This window comes from Syngnathus typhle, linkage group LG13, assembly GCF_033458585.1.
Source record: "Syngnathus typhle isolate RoL2023-S1 ecotype Sweden linkage group LG13, RoL_Styp_1.0, whole genome shotgun sequence".
NCBI lineage: Eukaryota > Metazoa > Chordata > Actinopteri > Syngnathiformes > Syngnathidae > Syngnathus > Syngnathus typhle.
In genome coordinates this window covers 1,486,519-1,514,141 of record NC_083750.1, presented here as the reverse complement: position 1 = coordinate 1,514,141, position 27,623 = coordinate 1,486,519, and the positions used below count along the sequence as shown (strand labels likewise).

Here is a 27,623-nt window from a genome sequence, read left to right as displayed (position 1 = left end):
AGTTTTTCAAACCTTCTGTCACTCCAAATCCTTAGATCCTTCAAACTCTTCGTCCTCCGTGTCACTTAGAAACAAAGCCGCTAATGACGCCGGTAGTACGTGGGGCACTTCATCATCTTCGTCATCCCGTGATCAATCTTTGTCCTTTTTGTAAACAACCGCCGCGCCCGCGCTGCTGATGTCACTTGAAAAGCAAATTGCAGTAATCCCTTGCTACGTCACGGTTTCACTTTGTTTTTTTTTTGGAAAATCTTTGCAAAAATTCACATACAAGTCGCTCCTTATTATAAGTCGCACCCCCCACCCAAACTATGAAAAGAAACGCGATTTATAGTCCGAAAATTACGGTACATCCAGTATACCTCACAGATGAATGTTGATGTCAATAAAACAAAATTATGTACTTCCCACAAAGTGATCTGAGCAGATGTAAGAATGGATAGTTGGCTTCCAAAGCTTGGAGCTGTTGCAGCCATGTTCCGCCCTACGAAGCGCCGCCACCCAGCTATCCTTTCTGGTCTGGTTCGCAGGGAACCGATACAGCTTCTTGGTATCGCCTTTTTGGAAGCAATAGGCACATCCTACAGCACAACAACTCTTCACCATGGTCAAACTTGCACCGTAACAACTCTGCCACGATCTGCCACCGATAAAATGCTAAAAAAATTGCCCCAGTACACGTATCTCTAAAGCTCAATTCAGCCTTGGCCCTATTAGCGTCCGCCACTTTTTGCCACCCAAAAAAACCGTCAGCCTGTCTGTGACGTCACGTGCATATCCCCTCTATCTTGCAAAGTTCATTGCATTGAAGAAGGTTCCAGGAAAGAAGGACTGCCTTATGTGCATTAGCAAGGGGTCTCCAGTTCTCAGTAAGCAAACGTGGAAAGACGTGACGTTTTTTGTATACAACATTGTTAAAATAAAGAGAAAACTTGCTTTTAAATCACTAAAGCACACCAGAGGAAACAGTAAGAGGGTAATTTTTTCATTTCATGTTTCATAGGCATTGTTGTTCTGAAGATGCCATCAATATCTTGATATGCAGTAGGAGTGGAATGGTTCAGATGAGAGAATGACGATATATCAGGGTCATGGTTTAATTCCTCAACACATATCTTTTTGTTAATGAATGAGCAAATTTTCCCCAACCACTCCTTGGAACATAATTACGAATTTTAACTTAGAAATTTCAAGTAAATGTTACAATTAAAATTTACTCTATTTTTTTTTTCTGGAGTTAGTGACTGGTGTTGAGTAGGAACTGACAATTTGTTGCTTTTCAGGAAGTTGTCTCAAATATTTTATTTTGTATTGCTCTTGCTGATGTTCTTTAGTAAACTGCTGCATTCTAAAGAGGTGCAATATATTGCACTATAATGCAATCTAATGCACTTTGAATGAGTGTTTTGTATGTAGTTGGCAATAATGAATAATGAAAGAAAAATAATCAAGCATTTATCAGTTTGAGCTATCACTGTTCATCGTGGATTGAGTCTGCCATGTTTTTTCCACACAAGAACAGGAATGGCTTTCTGAAAAACAAGCATCAGTGTCAGAAGTTGACACTAAATACAAATTGTTGGTTTACAAATTCAAATATTAAATGTTTTTGTTGCCTGTAAAATCTAACTAATATTCTATGCTTTACCTTTTGACAGCTAAACCGCCTATAAAACGAACACTTGTCCTGACGAAACTAACCAAATTTTTTTTATTGAGTATTTTTAATGAATAAAACTGCCTTGTGATGGATTTGAGAGCATGTTTTACTAAGATCTTTCTCAAAAAAATTACATTATATAAAAAACATTTTACATTCAAGTTAACCTACTTAAATCATTAAAAAAGCTCCACTTTCCGGTCCTCATTCCTCTGGTGAAAAAAATTTCTTCAATCTTAGTGTTTTGTGTAATCTAAAGGGGTGTATTGACAAGGGCGCAACACCCTGAGTCCAGAAATGCTTTTCATTTGTTGCTATGTCAAGCAGAAAGGGTGGTCCTCACAATGTAGCATGTACAGGAACATCAGAATCGTGCAGTATTATATCACGCTTTAGTGCAGGGGTGGGCAAACATTTTGACTTGCGGGCCAAATTGGGTTCTAAATTTTGACCGGGGGGCCGAACCAGGAGCAGATGGATGTAGTGTTTGTGCGAAGTAATATAAATGACATGTAAAGGTCATTGCATAAAAGGTTTTTACTTTTAGTAGATACTAAAGCATGGATATTTAAAAAAAAGCTTTTGGAAAACAAATGCATTTATTAACAGCATAAAAAAATATTTCACGAAAAAACTACTATCAGTGATTCTTATTAAATACGACACTGTTATGATGAATAACATTTTCCATCACATCTGGAGCGGCTAGCGTGCTATCGGGCGGACCGGGCCATTGTACAAGGGGGAAAAATCTCGAGGAGGTGGAATATGCGTCTACATCCGTGACGAATGGTGCCGGGACTCTGCAGTGGTATGCAAGCACTGCTTGCCACTGGCGGAGTTTGTGATCATTAAGTGCCGTCCTTTTTACCTGCCAAGGGAATTTACCGCGGTTCTGCCAGTCGCGGTATACATCCCGCCTTCCAACGTTGAAGGCGACAGGATCGCGGCTCTTAGTGAACTGTACCAGGCTGTCAGTGAACAACAGACGGCGCACCCTGACGGTTTCAGCATCTTCGCTGGGGATTTTAATCATGCTAACCTGAAGTCGGTTTTTCCGAGGCTTCACCAGCATGTTAATTTTCCTACGCGTGGCGACAGCTTCCTGGACCTGGTCTACTCTTCCCATAAAGGAGCTTTCAAAGCCGCCCCCCTCCCCCATCTTGGACTTTCTGACCATATCACTGTTGTGCTTTTGCCCGCATACAGATAAATGGTGAGGGCATTCAGACCGGTTCGCAAGCGGGTACAGGTGTGGCCTGAGGGTGCCTCTGATGCGCTTCGTGACTGCTTTGGCACTACTGACTGGGACATGTTTAGGCGGGCTGCTACTTGCGACGATCGGACAGACATTGAGGTGTATACTGACTCTGTTTCCTCCTACATCACGAAGTGCATTGATGATGTGACTCACTCGTCACTCGGGCTAACCGGAAGCCATGGCTGACAGGGGCTGTCTTCAGGCTGCTGAGGGCCAGGGACAAAGCATTTAGAGCGGGGGATGAGGCTGGCTTGAGGACTGCGAGGGCCGACCTGTCCCGGGGCATCAAAGCAGCGAAGAGGGCTTTCTCTTGCAAAATTACCGCCCACTTCAGGGACAGCATGGACGCACAGAGCCTTTGGCAGGGCATTTAGACCATCACGGACTACAAGCCCGCGCCGCAGAGCTGTGAAGGCGACGTCCGTCTGCTAAATGATCTTAACCGCTTCTTTGCTCGCTTCGACGTTCAGAACAGCATTTGCCCGCTGAAGGCCACTCCCCCTTCACACGAGCAGCCCATGTGCCTCTCTGCCGACAGCGTGAGGAGGGCGCTTGCCGCTATGAACATCCGTAAGGGGGCGGGCCCTGACAACATCCCGGGTCGAGGGCTGAAGGACTGCGTTTGGGAGCTGACAGGTATCTTCACAGACATCTTTAACATTTCCTTGCAGCAGGCCATCGTCCCGTCGTGTTTCACGGCTGCCACCATCGTACCAGTGCCGAAGAAACCTGCTCCGTCCTGCTTCAACGACTACCGCCCCGTGGCACTTACGTCCATCATCATGAAGTGCTTTGAGCGGCTTGTCATGGAGCACATCCAATCCGTTCTCCCCCCCACCATAGACCCCTTCCAGTTTGCGTACCGAGCCAAACGGTCCTCTGAGGAGGCCATCTGCTCTGCCCTCCACTCGGCCCTCACCCACCTGGAGAGAAGGGACTCGTATGTGAGATTGCTGTTGGTGGACTTCAGTTCAGCCTTCAACACCATTGTGCCACGACGTCTCATCTGCAGACTTGACAAGCTGGGCCTCAGTACCTACCTCTGCAACTGGCTACTGGACTTCCTCTGTCAGAGGCCACAGGTGTACCACCAATGTGTTGGCGACAAAATCTCCGCCAGCATCACGCTGAGCACAAGGGCCCCCCAAGGCTGCGTGCTCAGTCCGCTGCTCTTCACCCTACTGACGCATGACTGCACTGCAACCTACAGCGACAACCGCATTGTGAAGTTTGCTGACGACACGACTCTGGTGGGTCTCATCACCAAGGGAGACAAGACTCACTACAGGTTGGAGGTTGACCTTCTGACCACGTGGTGCCGGGACAACAACCTCCTGCTGAACGTCGACAAGACCAAGGAGATTGTTGTTGACTTCCGGAAGGGTCACTGCCACTGACCATGGACGGTGCTGTGGTGGAGAGAGTGAGCAGCGCCAGGTTCCTGGGGGTGCACATCAGTGAGGATCTCTCCTGGTCCACCAACACCGCATCATTGGCGAAGAAGACCCAGCGCCGCCTGTACTTCCTGCGGAAACTCAGGCGAGCGAGCGCTCCTCCGGCCGTCATGACTACATTTTACCGTGGCACTATTGAGAGCGTCCTCTCCAGCTGTATTGCTGTTTGGGGTGGCAGCTGCACTGACTACAACTTGAAGGCCCTGCAGTGCATAGTGAACACGGCTGGTAAGATTATTGGTGCTTCACTCCCCTCCTTGAAGGAAATTTACACCTCCCAACTCACCCGCAAGGCGGCCGCGATTGTGAGTGATGTGAGTCACCCCGCTCACTCTTTGTTCGATCTTCTGCCTTCTGGGAAGAGGTACAGGAGCCTGCGCTCCCGCACCACCAGACTCACCAACAGCTTCATACTCCAGGCTATTAGGATCCTGAACTCGCTTCCCCTTTCTGCGTAGTGTCCTGTACTTTTGCACTATGCTTACTGTCTGCTGTATGCACACTTGCTCCGTTTTCCTCCTCTTATTTATTGGGTTATTTGTTTATTTATTATTTATTCATCACTCTTATTATTTATTGTTTGTGCCTTCTTGTTTTTATTTTGTGTCGTTTACTTGTATGTCTATCGTGTGCTATGTCTCGTCACCGTGGGATAGAGGAAATGTAATTTTGGTTTCTTTGTGTGTCTTAACATGTGGAGAGATTGACAATAAAGCAGACTTTGACTTTGACACTTCAGCGCCTGCAGGTCAGATTTATGAAATGTGTTTATCTAATGAGGCGAAATCACATCCAACGGCAAACATTCTGACCAAATACATCATCTTGAAGAATCAGTGAAAGAATACATCTAAATAAAGTAATAAAGAAATCAATAGTATTGTTGGTTTCCCTTTTTTGCTAGTGCATCATAGTCTGGAGTGAAATTTGTTGTGGCAATTCTTAGGATAGAGCCGAGGTGTCGGTCCGTTAACCTAGATCTGTGACGGGCTTTGTTGACGTTCATGTGGCTGAACGTCTTCTCACACACGTAGGTCGAGCCAAATTGTCTACTCTTTTTTAACATTTGGCACTCAGTGTCCACCTTTCTTTTCATTTGGGCCACTCATTTTAATGGAAGGATTCCAGGGGAAGGTTTGTGGGTGGCATTAGCGTAAATCTGTATCTGAAAACTCAGCGCGCGAATTACGAGAATATTGACGTCACAGCCTACACTGGAAATTCGGCACTGATAGATGAAATTACTATGTACTACTGAGTACGCACACGCACTTGTGAGTGTGCACCGAGCTGTCTGACACGGCTCCCGGGAGTAAATGCGCGGGCAGGCACTTCCCCGTCTACTGGGGAAACATAGTAATTGCAGGGAAAATAATTATAATAATTATTCAGGTTTGGCGGGCGGGATTAAACGGCCCCGTGGGCCAGATGTGGCCCGCGGGCCGTAGTTTCCCCATGTCTGCTTTAGTGAATGGCATGAATAAGCATAAAAACAAAATGTCCTGGCTAGTCCACCACAATTCTCGACCACTTAAGAAAATAATTTAACTATTGTCCTTTTTAAAAGGTAAGATGTAGTATATTTTTTCCCCAATAGTCTATTTTTCAGTCACATATGCAAGCGATCATCCAATTCAATCTCACAAGGAGGGGAAGTTCCTGAGCAATCAAATGTCACGAGGGCAAAAGCGTTACGGAAGATCCTGCCCCAGGATCACGGTCTTCATAGTGGGGTCCGGCTCATCAGAAGGCTTGTGGCTACTGGCTGAAAAGGCACCACACCTATTATGTCAAGGGAGAAATAGATCAACATGTGCAGAAACAGTTTTGACAATATTAAAAAAAAACAAAAAAAACACACACACACAAATGGTTTATAGAGAAAGGGATGACTCATAAGTCAAAGTACGACTGTACTCCAAAAATAAGATATTAATGTTTCATCCAAAACATGCATTAAAGTTTGTTTTTTTTAATTAAATAAACATGGATCTGACCTGACAGAGAGCGAGCTGCTGACAAGGTTGGACCTTCGACTTATGCCAGAGATAGCTGGAGATGGAAAAGACAGATTGGCCTGAAACAAGCACGCGCGTCAGCATGATTGACACATATTAGTTATATATATTTGAAAAATCTCGACACACAACAAAACAAAAAAATATATATAATCATAACCATCAAAACAGTCATCTCAATTTTCTCAACTAAATAGTGTGAAATGTTCCAACTGTACATCGCTGGCATATACGTGGATGAACATGGAAACATTATTTGTAGTCAATAAATAATTGTTTTCAGGCCAATTAGGTGGTTTGATCTACATGAATTTATCTCTTGAAATGTTTGCCGTGACTTCAATGATAACAAACCCGCAAAATGCCATTAAAAGCCCAACCTGCTGAAACTGCTGCTGCAGTGCCGATTTGAGTTGAGGTTTGAACTTGGTGGCAGTAAGGATCATCTCACTGACAGAATCATTAAAATCCATAAGTTGCATGACTTCTTTTTCCAAAGCCTGTTTGTCTTGTAGTTGAGTCTTCAAGGCATTGTTAATTGCCTCAGGAGAAAAAGGGTAATGAAAGTTAGGCACAAACAAACAAAAATTACAGTGTCAAAGTTACTGTTTTGCTTGACGCATTTCATTCCACAAAAAGCTTTTTTTTTCCTCCTCCACTTTTTGGTCAGAAACCAATGTATGCGATGAAACCAACCTATGTGAATGCTGATTCCAAAAGAATGAGAAAAGCAAAACTAACTTTTTTTTCTAGTGAAAGGAGAGGGTGCTTTTTCTTTAGATTTGTGATTAGATTTTTACAGAAGCCAACAACCCATTTCAAAAATGTTTTTATAATCCTCAAGATTTGTCTCACATGAGCAATCATAGTAACAACCGCGGCTCATAGTACCTGTAGATCCTCACGAAGCTTTTGAGCTAGTTGCTTTTTGGACACTAGCGTTGCCTTGGCTACCTGAAGCTGCTCTTCAAGCTTGAACTTTTCCTGATAATCCGGAGCTGACATGGAAATACAAATCTATAGTTAGTTTCAGTTTTCAGGAGATCCCAAAAAGCAGCATGTTGGTTCAGTCACTAACCCTAACTAAGCCACAGGTGCAGCCACTAACCCGTTATCAAAGAGAGCAAGCCATTTTTTACTTTAAGATTTGTCAATAATTTGTAAACAATAACACCCATATGTGTGGATTGCCCAATAGTATTGCAACTGATAAGAGTATAAATCAGATTTACTCACTGGCTTCTTTAGCTTTGATGACTGTTGTATGAAATCCAGTATTATTCATGCGAAATAACAGAGTTGTGTTTTCCAGAGCTTTATTTTCCTGCTCGGCCTTGCGGATTTTGCTATTTAGACACTCTCCCCGCTGCTTGAGTTCCGCTTTTTCTAGTGCGGCCTAGTGGAAGGGAGTCCCATTTTAATGACGATGCCTGACAAAATACATTCCTGATTGTGGTTACTTGGGCGATGTAGTGAGCTTGAGACTTGACCGCATTCTCGTCATCCTCTTGGACTGCCATGGCAAACGTCACAACCTCGTAATGCTTCTTGGAGACTTCAACCTTGGACAACTTTATATTCAGTTCCATGCTAGGGAGGACAGCAAGAAAATAAATTGCAATTCAATTGCAAATGCAAATCAGTGTTGACAATAAAGTCAAAGATTTTCCAGAGTCCTTTTGCAACAGGCTCCATGTAGACATAAGCAGTTCATAATGATGGCCCACTGGTGGAGCGAGAGGGAGGGCAGCGGGGGCACTGCCCCCCCCTGAAATATGGTTGGCGGCACAAGTGCCAGGTCAGATGATTGACTTTTGGACATTTTTTGATTTCCAAGAATCTTAACAACTTTTCAGCCCACACTATCAAAGGACAAGGACAGGTTTTCCTTGTTTGGCCAAGTTGTGTAAACCCTATCTGGCTTTCACAGTTGTAAGCTTCTAAGTTTTTTTTACCCTTGATGTAAGAGAAAGTAACATTCAGTTTCAACATTTAGTCATGTTTTTACCTGATTTTCTGTCTCTCCTGCTCTGTGGTCTTCAGCTGCTGAGTGAGCATTTGACTGTAGACTCTGATTTCCTCTTGCCGCTCATGAATTGCTTTCTTCACATTCAGCTGTCTTTTCTCCAAGGACACCACACTGTTGGCTTTGCTGAACAGCAGATCCCTCTTACGCCTCACCTCCAGCTTGGAGATGTTCTGCTCCACGATATGTTCCTGATAAAGGGCCACGGGGCAATTGCTTATTATGGACGCAGTTGATAAGAGCCATACAATAAAAAAAATGATCGTCATGACGACGGCCAGCCTTAGCTTGGTTCTGTCAAAAGAACTTTACTCAATATATGTAAAGCTTTTTTAAAAAAAAAAAAAATAAGGGCAATTTAAGTGACCCCGTTCTTTTACATAGTCCCTCACAAAAGTGAGTAGCAAAATTACTTTTTGCCATAATGTAAAGCTGATAGTTGTCAAGTCTAAATTCATATTGGTCAGTGGAAGTTCATTGTGGCTACCTGTTTCTTTTGCCCAAGTCTCTTCAGCTCCTTCTCAATATTATTATTGATCAGCTTCAGTTCCGCTACTTTGTTGTGCAGCTCTTTCTTCTGAGCTGCGGAATCCTCCCGCTCTTTCAGCAAAAAGCGAATGTCCTCCTGCCATACACAAAAGAGTATCCAGTAAAATGTCATCATGGGGATGGTCACGTGCTGATGTGCACTGTCTGACCTCAGACTCTTTGATTTTGATGACGATCTTACTGGATGTCTTCTTCTTCTCCTCGAGGGCATTTAGCAGCTCTGTGATCTTGACTTCCATCCCCAGCTTTTCATCTGAATCACCAACAACACCTTGCAATCGTGATAGTTTTTTATCTAAAATGATCAACTGGGAATCCTAATGTAGAAAAGTGGCATTATAATGGAATGTGAGTGAAAGCAAGCAGTCAGACTGTATTGTCGTTAACCGTATGCTTACCTTTTCATTCATGATCATCATCTGTTTGAGTAAGTACTCCTCTTGCTTCTTGAGCTGACATTCTAATGTGTTGATGGTGCATTTGCTCCGTAGTAAATGCGCCACATAATTCTTTTCCTTTGCCTTAGCGTCCTCTCCGTTCTGTTTGCACCGGACAAGCTCCTTGCCGCGGGCACGTAGCTGGACGTCCAGCTCCTGGTAAACAAAACAGTCTCGTAACTCAAATTGTCTTTCCCCATTAAAATGAATGTTTCATGCCATTATTCGGTTCTAGAGCCAAGGATGATTATGTAAAACTAAGTTCTTCCGTGACAGAAAGACAGGGGGTAACGTTAACTTCAGTTCAACTGATAACTACTTGAACATTAACTCAACTTCATGGCTCATGTGACTTCCTCCCCCTTTTGATGATTACCAACCTTTTTTTAACTGATTTGTACTGTACTTAGATTTAAGTACCGTAATTTCTGGACTATTAGCTGCTACTTTTTGCTGAAGTTTTAAACACTGCGGCTTGTAGTCCGGTGCGGCGTATATGGATTTCTTCGTGATTTTTGTGATGACTTGATCACTTTTATACACTCATAAAAATGCTGCGGATCGCTGTTGCTTGGCAGAGGGATATGTGACACGCTCACTGTCAGGGTTTTCCAAAACTATCTTGATCATATGATTATGTTGGAATGTATGTAACCAGTAATGAATAACCTTGGTAGATTAGTTTTATGCTTATGTTGGTGTGTAACCAGTAATAAATAACCTAGCTTGTTCCATCCTACACAATGTCGTAAAACATCCCCTGCCCTGCTAATCTAGAGGTCAAGGGCCTTTCTTACTTGTCTATTCAGTCTACGGTCACCCCCACCCTTTTTCTCTTAATAAAGATGGTCTTGTGGGAAGCGAGAGTCAGACGTCATTCGATCATTGTTGTACGCACAGTGACGAATGGACTCTCCGCCTGCAGGTGCCCAAAACGACTAACTTGTCTCCAAGTGGTTCTTGCAAAATAAGTTAGAGTGAGCACCACTCTAACATTTTGGTGCCGAAACCCGGGACCCTCATACCCACCATCTGACTGACGGAGGAAGACGTGCTGCATTGTCGACAAGCCAGCGTCCATTAGGAGGACCTGGAAAAGAAAGTCCTGGGAAGAGAACTTCTTCGCTGGGCCAGCATCTTAGGTCTGCCTTCGTCTGACAGAGGTGGTTGACGGGACCCGGAAATGCAACGAACCAGGGGTCAAGTGAGTTAAAGCCCTAAAGTTGTGTGATTGTGTTGTTGTAAGACGCGTAAAAAGTTAAAAAGGTGCACGAGATCTCAGCTTTGGTTTGTCCGAGCTATGAGATTCAGCTTTGGTTTGTCCGAGCTATGAGATTCAGCTTTGGTTCGTCCGAGCTATGAGATTCAGCTTTGGTTTGTCCGAGCTATGAGATTCAGCTTTGGTTTGTCCGAGCTATGAGATACAGTTTGGTTTTTCCAAGCTAAGAAACAGCTGGGATTCTAGTCCCAGTGGAAAGAACGGGCTAAGAAAAAAGTTTTTTTCTTAATTGAAGATTCATTTTTTTTGTCCGTTTTTTCCAAGCTGTTTGGAAGGGTTTTACACCCATCCTGGATAGGCCTAAGAATAAAAATAAAAAAGCGCTGGAGTTTGTGTGATTGAGAGTGACTGGTAGGATAAATTGACTAAATAGCAGTTCTAGCATTGATCCACGAAAATAATACAGGCTAGTAATTGTTCAAAGGTCAATTTAATCTTGCATTGAGGATCCTCAAAGAAAAAATAAATAAATAAATAAATAATAATAATAATAATAATAATAATAATAATAATAATAATTGTATAAACCTAAAATACCAAATTAAGATGGGAAATAAAAACAGTAGATCCCTAGCTCTTGATGGAGATGAGTTCATGGCGAGTAGATTTCTTGATTGTATGTAATACATGCTGAAGTGGAAAAAGAAAAGAGAGAGAGTTGAATTGTGCTAGACTGTGGTTGAAAGCTTCACAAGAGAGAAGAGAATAAATCCAAAAGACAAAAGACAGAAAGTTGAAAAGTGCTGCGACCATGTTTGTCAGGCCGGAAGACAATGAGGCCACAGTGCGCAGGCGCACTGTCCCGGCCACGGCTCCAGCCGCAGCTCAAGCAGAAGAGCAAGAGAGGCATTCCGCTCGTGTGCAAAACTTGTATACAACAACTATGCAGTGGGACAGGCATGCTGAAAAAGTTATCCAAAAAGGCAAATGTTCTGATGTATTTCATCTAGATGATGATAATGATCTAAATGAAGATACAACGATCTTCTCCCAAAGTTCCCAAAGGGGAGAGGAAGAGAGAGAGACCAACAAGGCCGAAGGCCACCATATAATTCAAAACCCCCATCAGATTCTGACAACTGTTGGAACTGTGGGAAACGTGGACACTGGTCAATAGAGTGTTTTAGAAGAAAAGAAAAAAAGCGGTGCCAGTCAAGGGGCAGAGGAAGAGGCAGAGGAAAAATTTAACATAAAAAATAAAACATTTACAGCATGACAAGCTTCCTCTCCTTTGACCCCTCATGCTAATACAGAGAAAGAAAGAATAGATGCCCATATGACAGCAAAACATGTCATTGTCAGATTATTGGAACATTTTCTGGATTATTAGAGCTCTTGTCCATGCAAGACGTATGACAATGCTGTTTGTATGCCCAATGACAAATGACCAGAGATCAAATTGTGTGTGTACACTAAAGATCAAATTTGCAAATCAAGTGGTAAATAAATGCAACTTGCTTCTAGAAGATAAATGAAAAATTAAAATGTACTGTCCTTGTGTGCGTGGGAGGGACTAGCTCATGATCGACCACAGGAAATGGCCAGCCTGTGACGAATCATTGGTGCTGGGACCTGCCCTACGCGCGCGAGAGCTGTGCATGTGTGTTAAAATGATGAAGATTGGCTAAACTTTCAGTTAAAGATATTTGTTAGACTGTGGTCTATCCAATTTGCACCGCAGAACAGAAACGATTTGGAAAGATAAAAATGAGAGGAAAAGAGAAAAATGTGTTTGCGAGCAGAAATTGATCCACACTAGTGCATGTTAAGTGTTGAGCCCTCATGAGAAATTTGAAAAAGAAACGACAGAACACGCTTTCAGGAATTGGAAGAAGCAAAATTGTGAATTTAAGACATTGCAATGCTACATTTAATAGGAATAATTGATTGATGGTGTTATAAAATTATACAAGCTGCTATATGCGAGCTAAATCTGAGAAATTGAGTTCGTTAAATCTAAAAGCAAAGAAAAATTCAGATTAATTTGCCAGTAGTTTTTTGAGTTGAGTTTTTTTTGGGATTGGTGGATTGTTCTATCAGGAACCTTGAGTTGAAAATGGTATATGAGTGTTGTGAGGTGAGCTTGGATGAGTTGAGACCAATGTGATGGAGAGACTCCTTTTTGGAGACTGTGTGTGAGATGCAAATGAGCATTGATGAATGATTGCCTTGAATGATGGGAAAATACAGGTTGAATGGTTGGAGCTGTTGGCGACTGCTATGGAGAATTGGTAGAGCGACTTTGCTGAAAGAGTGGTTTTGAGTAAGTTGAATGCTGGAATGAAAAACATAGCTTTTGGATTGATGATTGACTGGAGAAAAACTGGAGAACCAGTAACACATGCAGAAGATGTGTGAACTGGGAAATTGAGAAGCGTTTTGAAAAGGAAGTCAAATTAAATGATGGAATCATATGTAGTAAAGAACACATTCTCCCAAAAAGTTTGTCAGGGTGTGGGGCGTGGGCGTTGCCAAGCCTCAGGAGGAGGGAGTGAATAGGACAGATAGTGGAAGATAGTAATAATACAAACCTTTACGACATATAGATATTCGAATACATTTAGTGTCATACTGTGGTAAAATTCTATTCTGGTATCATGCAATGTATATCTCACTAGTAAGCCTAAGTGTGACCGCGTCATGTTTCGGGTCAGGTTCGTGCGGGATTGTTTGGGCCTTGGTCCATGATCTCATTGGCACGAGACATCTGGTTTCCATTAACAACTGACAAGATATGCACCCGAGTGAGGAAAGGGAGGCTAACTCATAAATAATGAGGAGATATTGGGAGTAATCTGTTGGTCCTTTCTTTAAGACCCTTCCTGGTGCAGATAGGTTAGCAACAAGAGAGATTTAGAGGTTCAACAGAAAGACAGTTAAAAGAAAACAACATTATTAATTTGGACAATTGCAGGCTAACAGGAGCATGAGAAAGAAGAGCTAAGAAGCGGGATCCAATTTGATCAGGGAGATTGGAAATTCACAACACCATATTCTAAGTCACATTTTTGAGCAAGCATGACACAGGTAATAACGTTTGAGAGGTCAAGACATAGATCAGGGCTAGATGTGGAACGCAGACCTCGTTGAGTTAATTTTAAATAATGATACCGAAGACAATGTACTGTCTCATTAAATAGGAACTATAGACGAAACGTAGCTCGATAATAGGATGAGTTGCAGGACTTACAATATAAAGACGAGATCGCTGTTACTAGGAGAATTTGAAGTTTGGTAAACAAACGTTACTAGCGAACTGATGGCAGCAGCTACATTTGGTTACAAGTTTGATGTCCCAGTCTGTCACTCTCAGTGCCAGGATCCCTGAAAACTCGATCCCGAGACTCTGCCTGCAACCATGGACGTCTACAAAACGGTGCCTGGCTTTGAGGCACCTTTGACCTTTGGAAAGGACAAAGAAAGACTGTTGTTGTGCTTGGAAGGGGCAAGTACACTCCGGAGAAAAGACGACATCTTCGGGGACGAGAAAAGACAGTGAGAAGTGGAGGAACTCACAATGTTGAAGAAAACTCACAATGTTGAAGAAAAAATGGACATTTGAACAATGGACTCATTCGAGAGTGATGGATGTGTTGACTCTGAAGCAACAACAAAAGAACACCATCTTGAGAGGGTGAGGTGCGGCAAAAGATATGGACTTGAAATGTCCAACGGCCAAATCGCACTCCGTGCTGAAACTTCGTGGGGCTTGGGGTAAAGTGGAAAGGAGCTTCATTGTGCACTGGGTTTGACAGAACTGAGGAGATTTGATAAAAAATTGAATAATGCGTAGAGCTACAGAGAAACGCATCATAATCGGAGACTGAACAGATTTGGATAGGACAAATAGGCTAAAACGGTAGGAAACAAGAGCGAGATCTGATGTTTTGGCTCATCAGGCATAAGAAGTAGAAATTGAGTTAGATAAATTTTAGAATAGGACACTTGGACTAAAGTGAATTCAGTCAAGAGGAAGCTAGGTTGCTCAATGTACCTACTCAATAAAATAGTAAGTTCGTTGCACCACAGTGGAGTTTGGGTGGTCAAAAAGTTGGATACGTTCAATTTTTGACTTTCACGCAATCATGCATAGGAGTCGCACAAGGCGACAGTTAACAAGACAATGACTGCAATAGGGATCACTTACGACTGCACCGACATGGAAAAGTAGAAGCAAGGGAGTTGAGTAAGGGATTATATGCAGAACAGTCCGCTATACAGTTACCAATAGGAGGTTCTATCAAAAGGTGCAATGATGGATACAGATAATATCCACCGCATCAATGACAAACCTGTTTTACCAAAATCACTTTTTAAGGCAGCGGCAATTGCGACCCATGGGCCTTGCCATGTGTCGACAGGAGGGATGAAGTCTATCATACATCAACAATTCACTACCTTTGGTTTAGATGCTTACTTAAAAAATTTTTGTAAAGCATGTCCTGTTTGCGTGAAACATAATCCACAAGGAAATATGAGACCTAAGAGAGGCTCATTTCCAAAACCGTCTTACCCATTTCAAATTATGCATATGGATTTTATTGAGCTCACACAAAGTGGACCTCACAAATACTGCTTAGTGATGATTGATGCATTTTCCAAATGGGTGGAAATAGTTCCATCTAAACGAGCAGATGCCTTAACAGTGGCAAAAGCCATCTGCAAAGCCATCATACCGACTCATGGCATCCCCCAAACCATTTACAGTGACAATGGTCCACACTGTGAACCAAGTTGTACAGAACATGGCTGTACACCTTGGGATAACATTAAAAAACCACTGCGCTTGGCATCCTGCGAGCGCTGGCCTGGTTGAACGAGCAAACTCCACTATCAAAAGCAGGTTGAAAAAATGCATGGAAACAACAGGCAGATCTTGGCCAGAGTGCTTAGACTTAGTGAAGCTCTATATGAGAATTACTCCCGCTTCAGAAGGACTGACACCTTTCGAAATCATCCATGGGAGACCATATAGACTACCTTTGTTCCCTGCAGATTTGCAAAAAGCTGATGAAGAGCAGTCCTTGGCAGACTATATGATAAGGACGCTCAAACTGAAAGATGTGTCAAATGCAAATTTACTGCCGCCTGATCTTTCCTCCTCACAGGTCGACAACCCCATCAATCCAGGAGACTGGGTCTACATCAAGGTCATCAAAAGAAGGAACTGGGCCAGCCATGGTGGGAGGGACCATTCCAAGTCTTGCTGACTACCCCCCTCCGCAGTGAAGATCGCTGAACGACCCAGCTGGAGTCACCTTAGCCAATACAAGCTACAAGGAGTGCTGGACCCCTCATTTCGGGACGGTGACAAAGTCTGCGAACAACGATCCCACCTCCGCTGGGCGGGGGGATGTCTCGGTGTTCCAGTCATCTTGGTAGCAACGGGGCTCCACATGCCAGGTGGATCCTCTGCTGCGTTGTGGTTGGAGCATGCTATAGTCTATGGACACATCTGAACAGACCAAGTGATAATGTTGACCGTGGGACACGATGGTCACACGATGAGAACTTTGAGGACTGGTCATGAGACCCCAGAAACCCATACGAAACCAACGCTTGGTACCGGTATGTGACGGTCACTGTGAGAGCGCACACACAGGAGGGATGTTATCTGTGTTTCCAAAAACTCCCCTTGCTCCACACAAGTTCACTTGGAGGCCAGAGCAATGAATGTCACTGAAGCAAAATGTATGGCATCCATGGGAGGAGATTGATATCAACACCGTACTGTCAGTCAGTGACGCTACCCCTACCGCCCTGGACTCGCAGGAATGAATCTGTGATCAAACTATTTTGGATTAATCCAAATGTGACTGTTGGAGGACGACAGATGCCACAAGTGGCCTAAACCAGGACGCTACCTGGAATGAACTACACGTGTTTCATCCAAGAAAACAAGACCCACGGATGCATCCACGACAACTGCTCTCCAGGAGGGAACTGGATGGGAGCTTTGGACATCACCGCTGTGTGCCAGGATGGGAGAGCCATTTCAAGGTGTAAGGGCTCTCCTGCCAACATGGCTGTACCATTGGACGGGTCCTACTTCATTCGGAACGGATCGTGACTTTATTTATATTTTCTTATTGATAGCATTCTGGTCGCCTAAGGCAGAGGGACCGTGTGAGACTTTTCCTGCGTATTAACATCGGCCAGCAGGTTTTTAGACCACACAATAAGTTTAATCTGGAGTATTGGGGAAAGTCCTCATCTTCACTGGAAGTTGTTGCTATCATTGTTTGTTGTTTTTGTCATGTTTCACCCTACACGCTCCCCAGCCCATTCGCTGTCATCTCAGTTTTTTTTATTGATTTTTTTTATTATTGTTTTTACTATTCTTCTTTGTATTTTCTTGCTTATGTTTTATTGATCTGGTTCACATAATCGTATGATGAAACAGGAGGGAGATGTCAGGGTTTTCCAAAACTATCTTGATCATATGATTATGTTGGAATGTATGTAACCAGTAATGAATAACCTTGGTAGATTAGTTTTATGCTTATGTTGGTGTGTAACCAGTAATAAATAACCTAGCTTGTTCCATCCTACACAATGTCGTAAAACATCCCCTGCCCTGCTAATCTAGAGGTCAAGGGCCTTTCTTACTTGTCTATTCAGTCTACGGTCACCCCCACCCTTTTTCTCTTAATAAAGATGGTCTTGTGGGAAGCGAGAGTCAGACGTCATTCGATCATTGTTGTACGCACAGTGACGAATGGACTCTCCGCCTGCAGGTGCCCAAAACGACTAACTTGTCTCCAAGTGGTTCTTGCAAAATAAGTTAGAGTGAGCACCACTCTAACACTCACTGGGGAGAAAAGTGGTGTGTTGATCGCATGTCCATCCGTCGGGCAAATAGTGCCATATAATTCACAAAAAGAAGAGACAGAACAAGATCTAGACAGACATTACTTAAGAAACGAAGTTTTTATACACAAATCGTCATTTGGGGAACAAAAGAAATGCATATGATGCATATGAACTTAAAAAAGTTAAAGGCAGTCGATTTGGGCTATTGTTGATGACATCGTGTTGCGTCACCCTTTTCTTTATTTATTTCCCGGTCACGTCAACTCTGGAGCTATACATGTAGCTCACTAGTTTAATGCAGTGCTTCTCAAATAGTGGGGCGCGCCCCCCTTGGGGGGCGCAGTGCTATTCCTGGGGGGGCGCGTGTGACCCTGGGGAACAGGCTTTTTTTTTGGCAGTACTAGAATAAAGTGTAATTGCGCGTTTACTACAGCAGGGGGCAGTGGCGCTCTCATTGTTACTTCTGTCACGTTTGCGACAGTGCAACATTTTACGATTTACAAGACAAGTTAGGATAGTCACGGTGGGGAGGGGGGGCGCGAATAGTTTTCTTCTTGCTAGGGGGGGGCATAACAGAAAATAAATGAGAAGCACTGGTTTAATGTAACTTAGCACTTCGTGCATGAATAAAATTGGCATGAACAGACCCTCAACATGGAAAATGCTAGAAGAAATGCATAAAAACGACAACGAAAGAGAGACTGAGAAAGTGTCTGGCGTAGGATATCTGACGCCATTCCGATCGAGGAGGACGACTTCGATGGTTTCAGTGCACAGGAGGAAGATGAAGACGGCTCTTTTACTGGGTCTTTTTTTTACTTTTACAGGTATGTTTTTTTAACCAGCCCTGTTAGTGCTGTGCTACCATGTTGCTGCTGTTACCGCCACGTCTCAGTGTACTGGTGCGTTTTTTTTATCCAGCCCTATTAGTGCTGTGTTACGTACTTCCGTGTTGCTGCAGTATTACTGCTGCGTCACAGGTAGTGTTTGGAAAAAATGTTTACCGTTTTTTTCCATGTATAATGCGCCCCCATGTATAATACGCACCCGAGCTCTCCGGAAAATCAAAGGGAGGTGGTCTCTGTTTCTATATTAATGAACGTTGGTGTACTGATGTCACGGTGTTGAAAGAGTTTTGCAACCCTCTCCTAGAAACACTTTTCATAAACTGCCGGCCGTTCTATTCACCACGGGAGTTCTCCTCGGTCGTCATGCCGGCTGTTTACATTCCACCACACGCCCGTGCGAGTGAAGCCACGCAGATGCTCGCTGACCAGGTAACAGACATGGAGAAACTTCTACCAAATTCACTAATCATTGTTCTGGGTGATCTTGGTTTACACCGAACCTCAGGAGGCTGCGCAAAGTAAAGTAGGAGGCCTACAGGAGCGGCGACCGCGACCTGTTCAGGCAGACCAGAAACACACTGAACCGAGAGGTCAGGAAAACCAGGATGATGCGGTCAACATGGGACTGCACTACATCCTGCACCACCTGGACACCCCAGGAACGTACGCCAGGATCCTGTCCGTGGACTTCAGCTCGGCGTTCAACACCATCGCTCCTGACATCCTCCAACAGAAGCTCATCCAGCTTGCGGTGACTGCCTCCACCTGTCAGTGGATCACCAGCTTCCTGACCAACAGACACAGCGTGTGAGGCTGGGGGGCATCACATCTGACACCCGGACCACCAATACTGGAGCCCCTCAGGGGTGCGTCCTCTCCCCACTGCTCTTCTCTCTCTACACCAATGATTTCTCCTCAGGTGACTCTCCTGTGAAGCTCCTGAAGTATGCAGACGACACCACTCTCATCGGACTGATCCAGGACGGTGATGAGACTGCGTACAGACAGGAGGTGGAGCGGCTGGTCCACTGGTGCAGCCAAAACCATCTGGAGCTGAACCCGCTCAAGACCGTGGAGATGACAGTGGATTTCAGGCGAGACCCTTCACCACTTTTACCCCTCACTATCCGCAGTAATACTATTCTCTCCACAGACACCTTCAAGTTCCTGGGAACCACAATCTCTCGGGACCTGAAATGGACCGGTCACATAGACTCTGTCCGGAAGAAGGCCCAGCAGAGGCTGTACTTCCTGAGACAGCTCAAGAAGTTCAACCTGCCGCGAGAGCTTCTGAAGACCTTCTACACTGCCATCATCCAGTCTGTCCTCTGCACCTCCATCACTGTCTGGTTTGGATCGGCCTCCAAACAAGACAAGCACAGACTGCAACGGACAATCAGGCCTGTACCCATGTATAATACGCACCCAAATTTTGACTCCTACTTTAAGTCCGTAAACATAAAATTATTTCAGAAAAAAGATCATCTTTGGGAACAACCGGATGTTATTCTGCCGGTCAGTATCACTGCGCATGCAGTAGCAAACTCGATAGCAAAGAAATATGTGAGACTCAACGGGATCACCAATATTTGAGTGATGTTCCAGTTATTTATCACAATTATTTATTATTATAATAATAATAATAATATACCGTTTTTTTCCGTGTATACTGCGCAAAATTTAACTAATTTATTGTCCTAAAATCTCGGGTGCGCATTATACATGGGTACAAAAAATTAAAAAAAAAAAAATTCTTAATTTTTTTTTTACATTTTTTTTTTTTTAAAGAAAGTCATGGTACAACAAAACCAACAACAGGACTGACCGACAAAGTCGTGGAACAAAAAGACAGGGTGACATTACCAAAGACAGGAACAGAAACCAAACAGACATCATGACAGTAACACATGCAATGATCCGACGGTGAGCGAGGGGCAGACAGGACTTAAATACAAAACACGTTACATCGATTGAGGTGACACAGGAAGAGAGGGCCGACGCGAACAGAAACTATGGCAACCTAGACACATAGCAAAACTGGGGACGAGACATGACAAATCTCCCTCGAAATAAAACTTGAAATCACCTTTCTTCTTGTTTGTTGTCAATCGCGCATCGCATTCAGCCATCCTGCCCAACACAGTAAAATTCATAATTGACGACACATCGTTTGATGCGATGGTGCAATCCTTGATGGTGTGTTATTGTCAAATATTGTTTGATTTTTAATCTCCATCGCGGACCGGACGTCATACGGAGGCCGCCATTACAGATGCGCAGAACGGATGCGCAAGACACGTCAGCTATATAAAGAGCGAGAGTTCAGTTCTCCACCTATTAGTTTCAATTCACAGTTTAATTTGCAGTTTCAATCAGCAAATAACAAAATGCGTATTACAGGTAATATTTTATTTCACAACACTTTGCCTTGTTCCTCTCGTCTCTGCTGTTCAGTTCAAACACGCTCCATACGACCGCAATGCTCTCGTATCAGACGCTTGCTCGATCACCTGCTCGTTTGCTGTCTGTCACAATGTACCCTACACAAATCCGAAACATTTGTTGCGACTCCGAGTCACGACGAGGGGCAAGTTTTGGTTTCCAAGGGTGTTTTTATTCGTCTTCAACGTCTCTCCCATACAGAGCCGCCTTTTTCACGTCTGCACGCGTTTTTCACATGCGCGCACGGAGCGCGGTGGTGCGTTTACGGGCAGTCGGCGAAATCAACGCCAACAAAAAAAATTACATCCAGCCTAGTTAAGACCATACCAAAGACTATAAAAATGGGACCCATTGCCTCCCTGCGTGTGTGACGATCATTGGGACTTAAAAAAAAATAAAAAAAATAAAAAAAATAAAAATTTTAAAAAATTCATAAAAATTGGGTGCGTATTATACATGGGTACAGGCTTTTTTCCAGCATCAGCATGCCATTTTTAGGGTGCGTATTATACATGGGGGCGCACTATACACGGAAAAAAAAACGGTATATAATATATAAAATAATTATTTATTTATTATTCACAATTGTCATGGTGATCTTTCTGGTGATTTCTTAACTAGGCTGGATGTATTTTTTTTGTTGGCGTTGATTTCTCCGACTGCCCAGAAAGGCACCACCACGATCAGTTAGGTCAGTGCTTCTCAAATAGTGGGGCGTGCTATACCTGGGGGGGCGCGTGTGACCCTGGGGAACAGGCTTTTTTTTTGGCAGTACTAGAATAAAGTGTAATTGCGCATTTAATACAGCAGGGGGCAGTGGCGCTCTCATTGTTACTTCTGTCACGTTTGCGACAGTGCAACATTTTACGACTTACAGGACAAGTTAGGATAGTCACGGTGGGGAGGGGGGGGCGCGAATAGTTTTCTTCTTGCTAGGGGGGGCGTAACAGAAAATAATTGAGAAGCACTGAGTTAGGTTAAAATGAAAAGAGAGGAAAGCGACGTGCGGACATGTGAAAAACGCACGTATGGGAGAGAAGTTGAAGAGGAATAAAAACACCCTTGGAAACCAAAACTTGCCCCTCATCGTGACTCGGAGCCGCAACAAATGTTTCGGATTTGTCTTGGGTACATTGTGACAGCAAACGAGCAGGTGATCAAGCAAGCGTCTGATACGAGAGCATTGTGTTCGTATGGAGCGTGTTTGAAGTGAACAGCAGAGAAGAAAGGAACAAGGCAAAGTGTTGTGAAATAAAATATTACCTGTAATACGCATTTAGGTAGAGAACTGAAGTCTCGCTCTTTATATAGCTGACGTTTCTTGCGCATCCGTTCTGCAGATCTGTAATGGCGGCCTCCGTATGATATCCGGTTTGGATGGAGATTAAAAAACAAACAATATTTGACAATAACACACCATCAAGGATTGCACCATCGCATCAAACGATGTGTCGTCAATTATGAATTTTACTGACTAAGTGTGTTGGGCAGGATGGCTGAATGCGATGCGCGATTGACGTGTCATGCGCATCCGTTCTGCGCATACTGTCATGGCGGCCTCCGTATGATATCCGGTCTGCGATGGAGATTAAAAAACAAACAATATTTGATAATAACACAACATCAAGGATTGCATCATCGCATCAAACGATGTGTCGTCAATTATGAATTTTACTGACTAAGTGTGTTGGGCAGGATGGCTGAATGCGATGCGCGATTGACAACAAACAAGAAGAAAGGTGATTTCAAGTTTTATTTCGAGGGAGATTTTCTTCTTGAATTGTTGTACCCATGTATAATACGCACCCAAGATTTTAGGACAATAAATTAGTTAAATTTTGCGCATTATACATGGAAAAGAACGGTATGTATGTTATTAAAACTTTAAAAAGGCTTTCTGTGTGACGTCTTTCTTTGTAAATAACTTGCGTGCACATGCGGCTTATAGTACGGTGGTGCGGCTTCTTTATGAAAAAAAAAATCCGTGATTTTCTGCTGGTGCTGCTTATAATCAGGTGCAGCTATTAGTCCGGAAATTACGGTAGATGTTTTACCCCCTAAAGCATTTTTTAACCTTATACTGTGTACTTTAATCTTACAGTGTACAACGTCCCACCTTGATAACTTGCTGCTCTTCCTTGAGGAAAGTTTCCATTTGGGCAGCTCTTTCTTTCTCACTCAGGGCGTTTTGTATCACAGAGTTCAGCTTTGCCTCAAGGGCAGCATTGTGGGCCTGCGCTTGTTTCAGTCTGCAATAAACAAAATATGGAATCATTATTTAGTGAAGTGCCAGAGTTGGTTTCGGCATAACACTGTTGCTGTTGAGCTGGACTGACTTTCCGTTGTTGTTCTCGATGGTTTCCTCCATCCTGTGTATGTGGGACCTCATTGAGTGCACATTGGAGGTTGTTCTATCCAATAAGGCTTTGCAACTTTTCAGCTGCAGATGCATGAGGAACAAAAAATAGATTTAAAAACAAACCAAAACCACTTATGCGCTGTTATATAGTTTAAAGTTCATACATTTTGTGATTACCTCATCCTGCATCTCAACGTAATTGCTCTCTCGCTGCTTGTAATCAAGTCGCAGTTTTGCAGTTTGTCGATTGGTCGTGGTTAATTTCTTCTCTTTGACTTTGTTGTCGATCACCTGCGAGTCCTGCAAGTCACTCAGTTCCGTCAAAGAGTCGTTCCTTTCTCTGATGATTTGGTGGGTCTCAGCCAGTTTCTAGATCGATGAAAGGATATGTTATGTTGGTGTGTGTTCAAAATGGTCTTGCTTCAATACAGTGACCATTTGCTATTTCAGTTTATCTTGTGCTGAACTTAGTTAATTACAGTATGTGGGAGGACTATTTGAAGTCATCGGTGATAAATTTTATGCTCTCATTTTTTTGTGTATTCACATATACAGTGTGCTTTAATAATATATAGTTTAACATGTTTTAATATGGACAGGTCAAATTTGACAGTAATAAAAATATGCTGAATGCCACAAAAGTACAAGATACATTTGACCCCGTCTACAAAAATTGATTTTAGGTTTACTGGTATCTGTAATATTAAGAAAATGAGCATGAGAACAATCATGAAAAAATAATTTGTGTTGATTTGTGTTTTCACACAGCAAATACAATGCACTTTTACTTTTCCCACTGATTAAGGATAATCGGTAAAGAGGCTATAAAAAGATCTGTAGTGCTTAATTTGATACAGACAAATATGACGTGGATATTATTTTCCTAACTCAGAACATATTTTTTCTCCATGGAAAATGAACAGATTTAAGGTTTAAACTCCTTTATTTTTATTTTTAATCGCAACTTAATTCTTGCAGTGAACATTGCAATGCAATGAATCATTGTGCATCATTACCAGAGCAGACTGATGCATCTCAGCATCTCTTTGCTTCATTTGTTGGATGGTGTTTTCCCACTGGTAGATGATCTGCTCAGTTTCTACGTGAGCCTGCTGCAAATTCGCCATTGTCTTGTCCAAAGCGATCTGAAAGGAAAAAACAAGACATACCACATGGTCATCAATTGTATCCTTCCTGTCCATTTCTGTACACATTTTTGAAGGATTCAGCACCTGTGCAGATAAAGTCTCTGTCATTTCTTTGTCAAGCCCTTTGCGCTTTTTATTGGCGTCCAATGTTGTCCTCTCGATGGCCAAAGAAAGTGACTGCGGGACGGACAATACTGTTTTAGTTGAGAATGATTCAGAAATGGGTAAAAAAATGCCATGCTAACCTTGATCCTCTGCTCATCCTGATGTGAATACTTCATGATGGCCATCATATCATCATCTTTTATTGTTGACTCCTCCAAAAAAGAATTCAGGGCTTGCTGGTCCCAATTCATTTTCTCCCGAAACTGCTCCAGCTTCTGTTTAGCCTTCGTGATGTTGTTCTGAGAAAATGGCCAAAAGGTTTCGTCAGAACATTTTATTTCCATATTTCAAATAAAATAAATGATGGCTCATATTCACCTTAAAATATTTGGCCTTTTCAGCCCACTGCTGAATTTCATTGTCCATCTTTGCATTTTCTTGCACCAGACGGCCGTTTTCTCTCTCAGCAACGGCGGCGAGGTCTATCTCCAAATCAATCTCTCTTTCTTTGGCCTTGCACAAAGCCTTTGCACAAACATCGTATCAAGTTATTGTTGAGCCGCTTCCCTAAAGACAGACATTTTCTCCAGACTCAAATCAATTAAACATACCTCTGTGATTTCCAGCTCCTTTCTAACATTTTTCAAGCAGTCGTTTCCTAATTGCTTTTTTTCTTGATTCTGCTCACGTTTGTTTCTCAGTTTCAACAGCGTCCTTTTAATCTCGCATATCTGTAAAAATCAGAGAACAAAGACTGTGTTACGAGATTCCCAATGCTTTGCATTTTTGATTGCTGTTCAGAATTCATTCAATAGTTCTTACCGTTTTTTTCCGTGTATAGTGCGCAAACTTTAACTAATTTATTGTCCTAAAATCTGGGGTGCGCATTATACATGGGTACAAAAAATGTTTTAATTTTTTTTTTTAATTTTTTTTTTGTTTTGTTTTTTTAAGTCCCAATGATCGTCACACACGCAGGAAGGCAATGGGTCCCATTTTTATAGTCTTTGGTATGGTCTTAACTAGGCTGGATGTAATTTTTTTTGTTGCCGTTGATTTCTCCGACTGCCCGTAAACGCACCACCGCGCTCCGTGCGGACGTGAAAAAGGCGGCTCTTTCGGTAAAGGTATGGGAGAGACGTTGAAGAGGAATAAAAACACCCTTGGAAACCAAAACTTGCCCCTCGTCGTGACTCGGAGCCGCAACAAATGTTTCGGATTTGTGTAGGGTACATTGTGACAGACAGCAAACGAGCAGGTGATCGAGCAAGCGTCTGATACGAGAGCATTGCGGTCGCATGGAGCGTGTTTGAAGTGAACAGCAGAGAAGAAAGGAACAAGGCAAAGTGTTGTGAAATAAAATATTACCTGTAATACGGATTTAGGTAGAGAACTGAACTCTCGCTCTTCATATAGCTGACGTGTCTTGCGCATCCGTTCTGCGCATCTGTAATGGCGGCCTCCGTATGATATCCGGTGGGCGTGTGTGCGCGTGTGTGCGAGAGCGAGAGAGAGCGAGAGAGAGAGTGCGAGAGAGAACGCTCAACCGTAGCGCGCCGCCGACCGCCCAACTGCACCGCGCTGGTTGCATTATTGTGACAGAGCCGTCGCTGAAATTTAAAAGATATTTTTAAAGTCCTGATGTACTTTCTAAAATTTAAGTGGACCTCAGTGCGCACTGCGCAGGGAGCTTAATTTGGTGCGGTCGCGCAACCGCAGCGCGCCGGGCGCTCACTGTCGCATTGCTTAAAGAGCGCCTTTGTGTTTTAGGATGAACAGCAGAGACGAAAGGAACAAGGCAAAGTGTTGTGAAATAAAATATTACCTGTAATACGCATTTTGTTATTTGCTGATTGAAACTGCTAATTAAACTGTGAATTGAAACTAATAGGAAGAAAACAACTCTCGCTCTTTATATAGCTGACGTGTCTTGCGCATCCGTTCTGTGCATTTTATTTCACAACACATTGCCTTGTTCCTTTCTTCTCTGCTGTTCACTTCAAACACGCTCCATGCGACCGCAATGCTCTCGTATCAGACGCTTGCTCGATGACCTGCTCGTTTGCTGTCTGTCACAATGTACCCTACACAAATCCGAAACATTTGTTGCGGCTCCGAGTCACGACGAGGGGCAAGTTTTGGTTTCCAAGGGTGTTTTTATTCCACTTCAACGTCTCTCCCATACAGAGCCGCCTTTTTCACGTCCGCACGGAGCGCGGTGGTGCGTTTACGGGCAGTCGGAGAAATCAACGCCAACAAAAAAAATTACATCCAGCCTAGTTAAGACCATACCAAAGACTATAAAAATGGGACCCATTGCCTCCCTGCGTGTGTGACGATCATTGGGACTTAAAAAAAAAAAAATTTTTTTAAAATTCATAAAAATTGGGTGCGTATTATACATGGGTACAGGCTTTTTTCCAGCATCAGCATGCCATTTTTAGGGTGCGTATTATACATGGGGGCGCACTATACACGGAAAAAAACGGTATTCTCTTAAGGGTCACAGGAAAGTTCTTAAAAAATTCCTCATTTAAAAAAAAAAAAATAATGCATTGAAGGTGACGAATGTAGTATATTTAATTTACCGGTAGTAGTGAGAATAAATCAGCACAATACTCACCTTGTCTATTAAACCCTTGTTTTCAGTGTTGAGTACCGGGAGGGCATAATGCTGCTCCCAGCCCATCTCTGATAAAACTCTCGCTGCAAATGCCGCCATATTTAGTTATTGCAGTTACCCTTTTATATTGATAGGGATTTCTTTTGGTGGTTGATGTGAGTGCAGCGTGAAGTTAAAAGTGCAAGTGGATACAATTGACTCATCACATCAAAACCGTAAAGTATTTTCCTCATTTCCCCGGAGTGATCAAGTATACGACATCGTGAGTTGGTGTCGTAGCCACTCTGATGATGTCACCACAGGGGATGCATCGTTTGAAAGACAACAATCGGGGGGAGCTTTATGACATGGTCTGGCGATGCTCCTAGCTACTGGGAATGACATCTCTTGTCACTTAGCAACCATAACGGGTGATGGGGGGGGGGTCAGTCAAGTGCAGAAATGGCTGAAGTACTGTACTTGTGCGGAAGATTCAAAATGTTAAATGTGACTCCTCACACAAATTCCACTATGTCTTTCCTTCCATTATTTTTACTTACACTCACAAGAAGACCCCCCCCCCCCAATTCCGTTATACACATTAAAGGTGGTCAGAATTTAG

The 27,623-nt window shown here is 43.1% G+C and overlaps 1 protein-coding gene across 1 annotated transcript; it reads right to left on the bottom strand.

Moving 5' to 3' along the window:
* Window positions 1-4,430: 4,430 nt before the first annotated feature.
* On the bottom strand, window positions 4,431-27,088 carry LOC133165806 (coiled-coil domain-containing protein 39-like). The gene is made up of 19 exons (XM_061295701.1): window positions 27,023-27,088; window positions 25,011-25,130; window positions 24,778-24,924; window positions 24,540-24,698; window positions 24,379-24,471; window positions 24,163-24,291; window positions 23,324-23,515; window positions 23,124-23,227; window positions 22,904-23,036; window positions 9,367-9,561; window positions 9,118-9,285; window positions 8,907-9,044; window positions 8,402-8,610; window positions 7,854-7,983; window positions 7,630-7,789; window positions 7,285-7,391; window positions 6,774-6,935; window positions 6,373-6,452; window positions 4,431-6,157 (listed from the first exon to the last, which is right to left on the bottom strand). Exons 1-19 carry the CDS (start codon window positions 27,086-27,088, stop codon window positions 6,067-6,069), a joined length of 2,583 nt encoding a protein of 860 aa, XP_061151685.1. The 3' UTR covers window positions 4,431-6,066.
* Window positions 27,089-27,623: the final 535 nt, after the last annotated feature.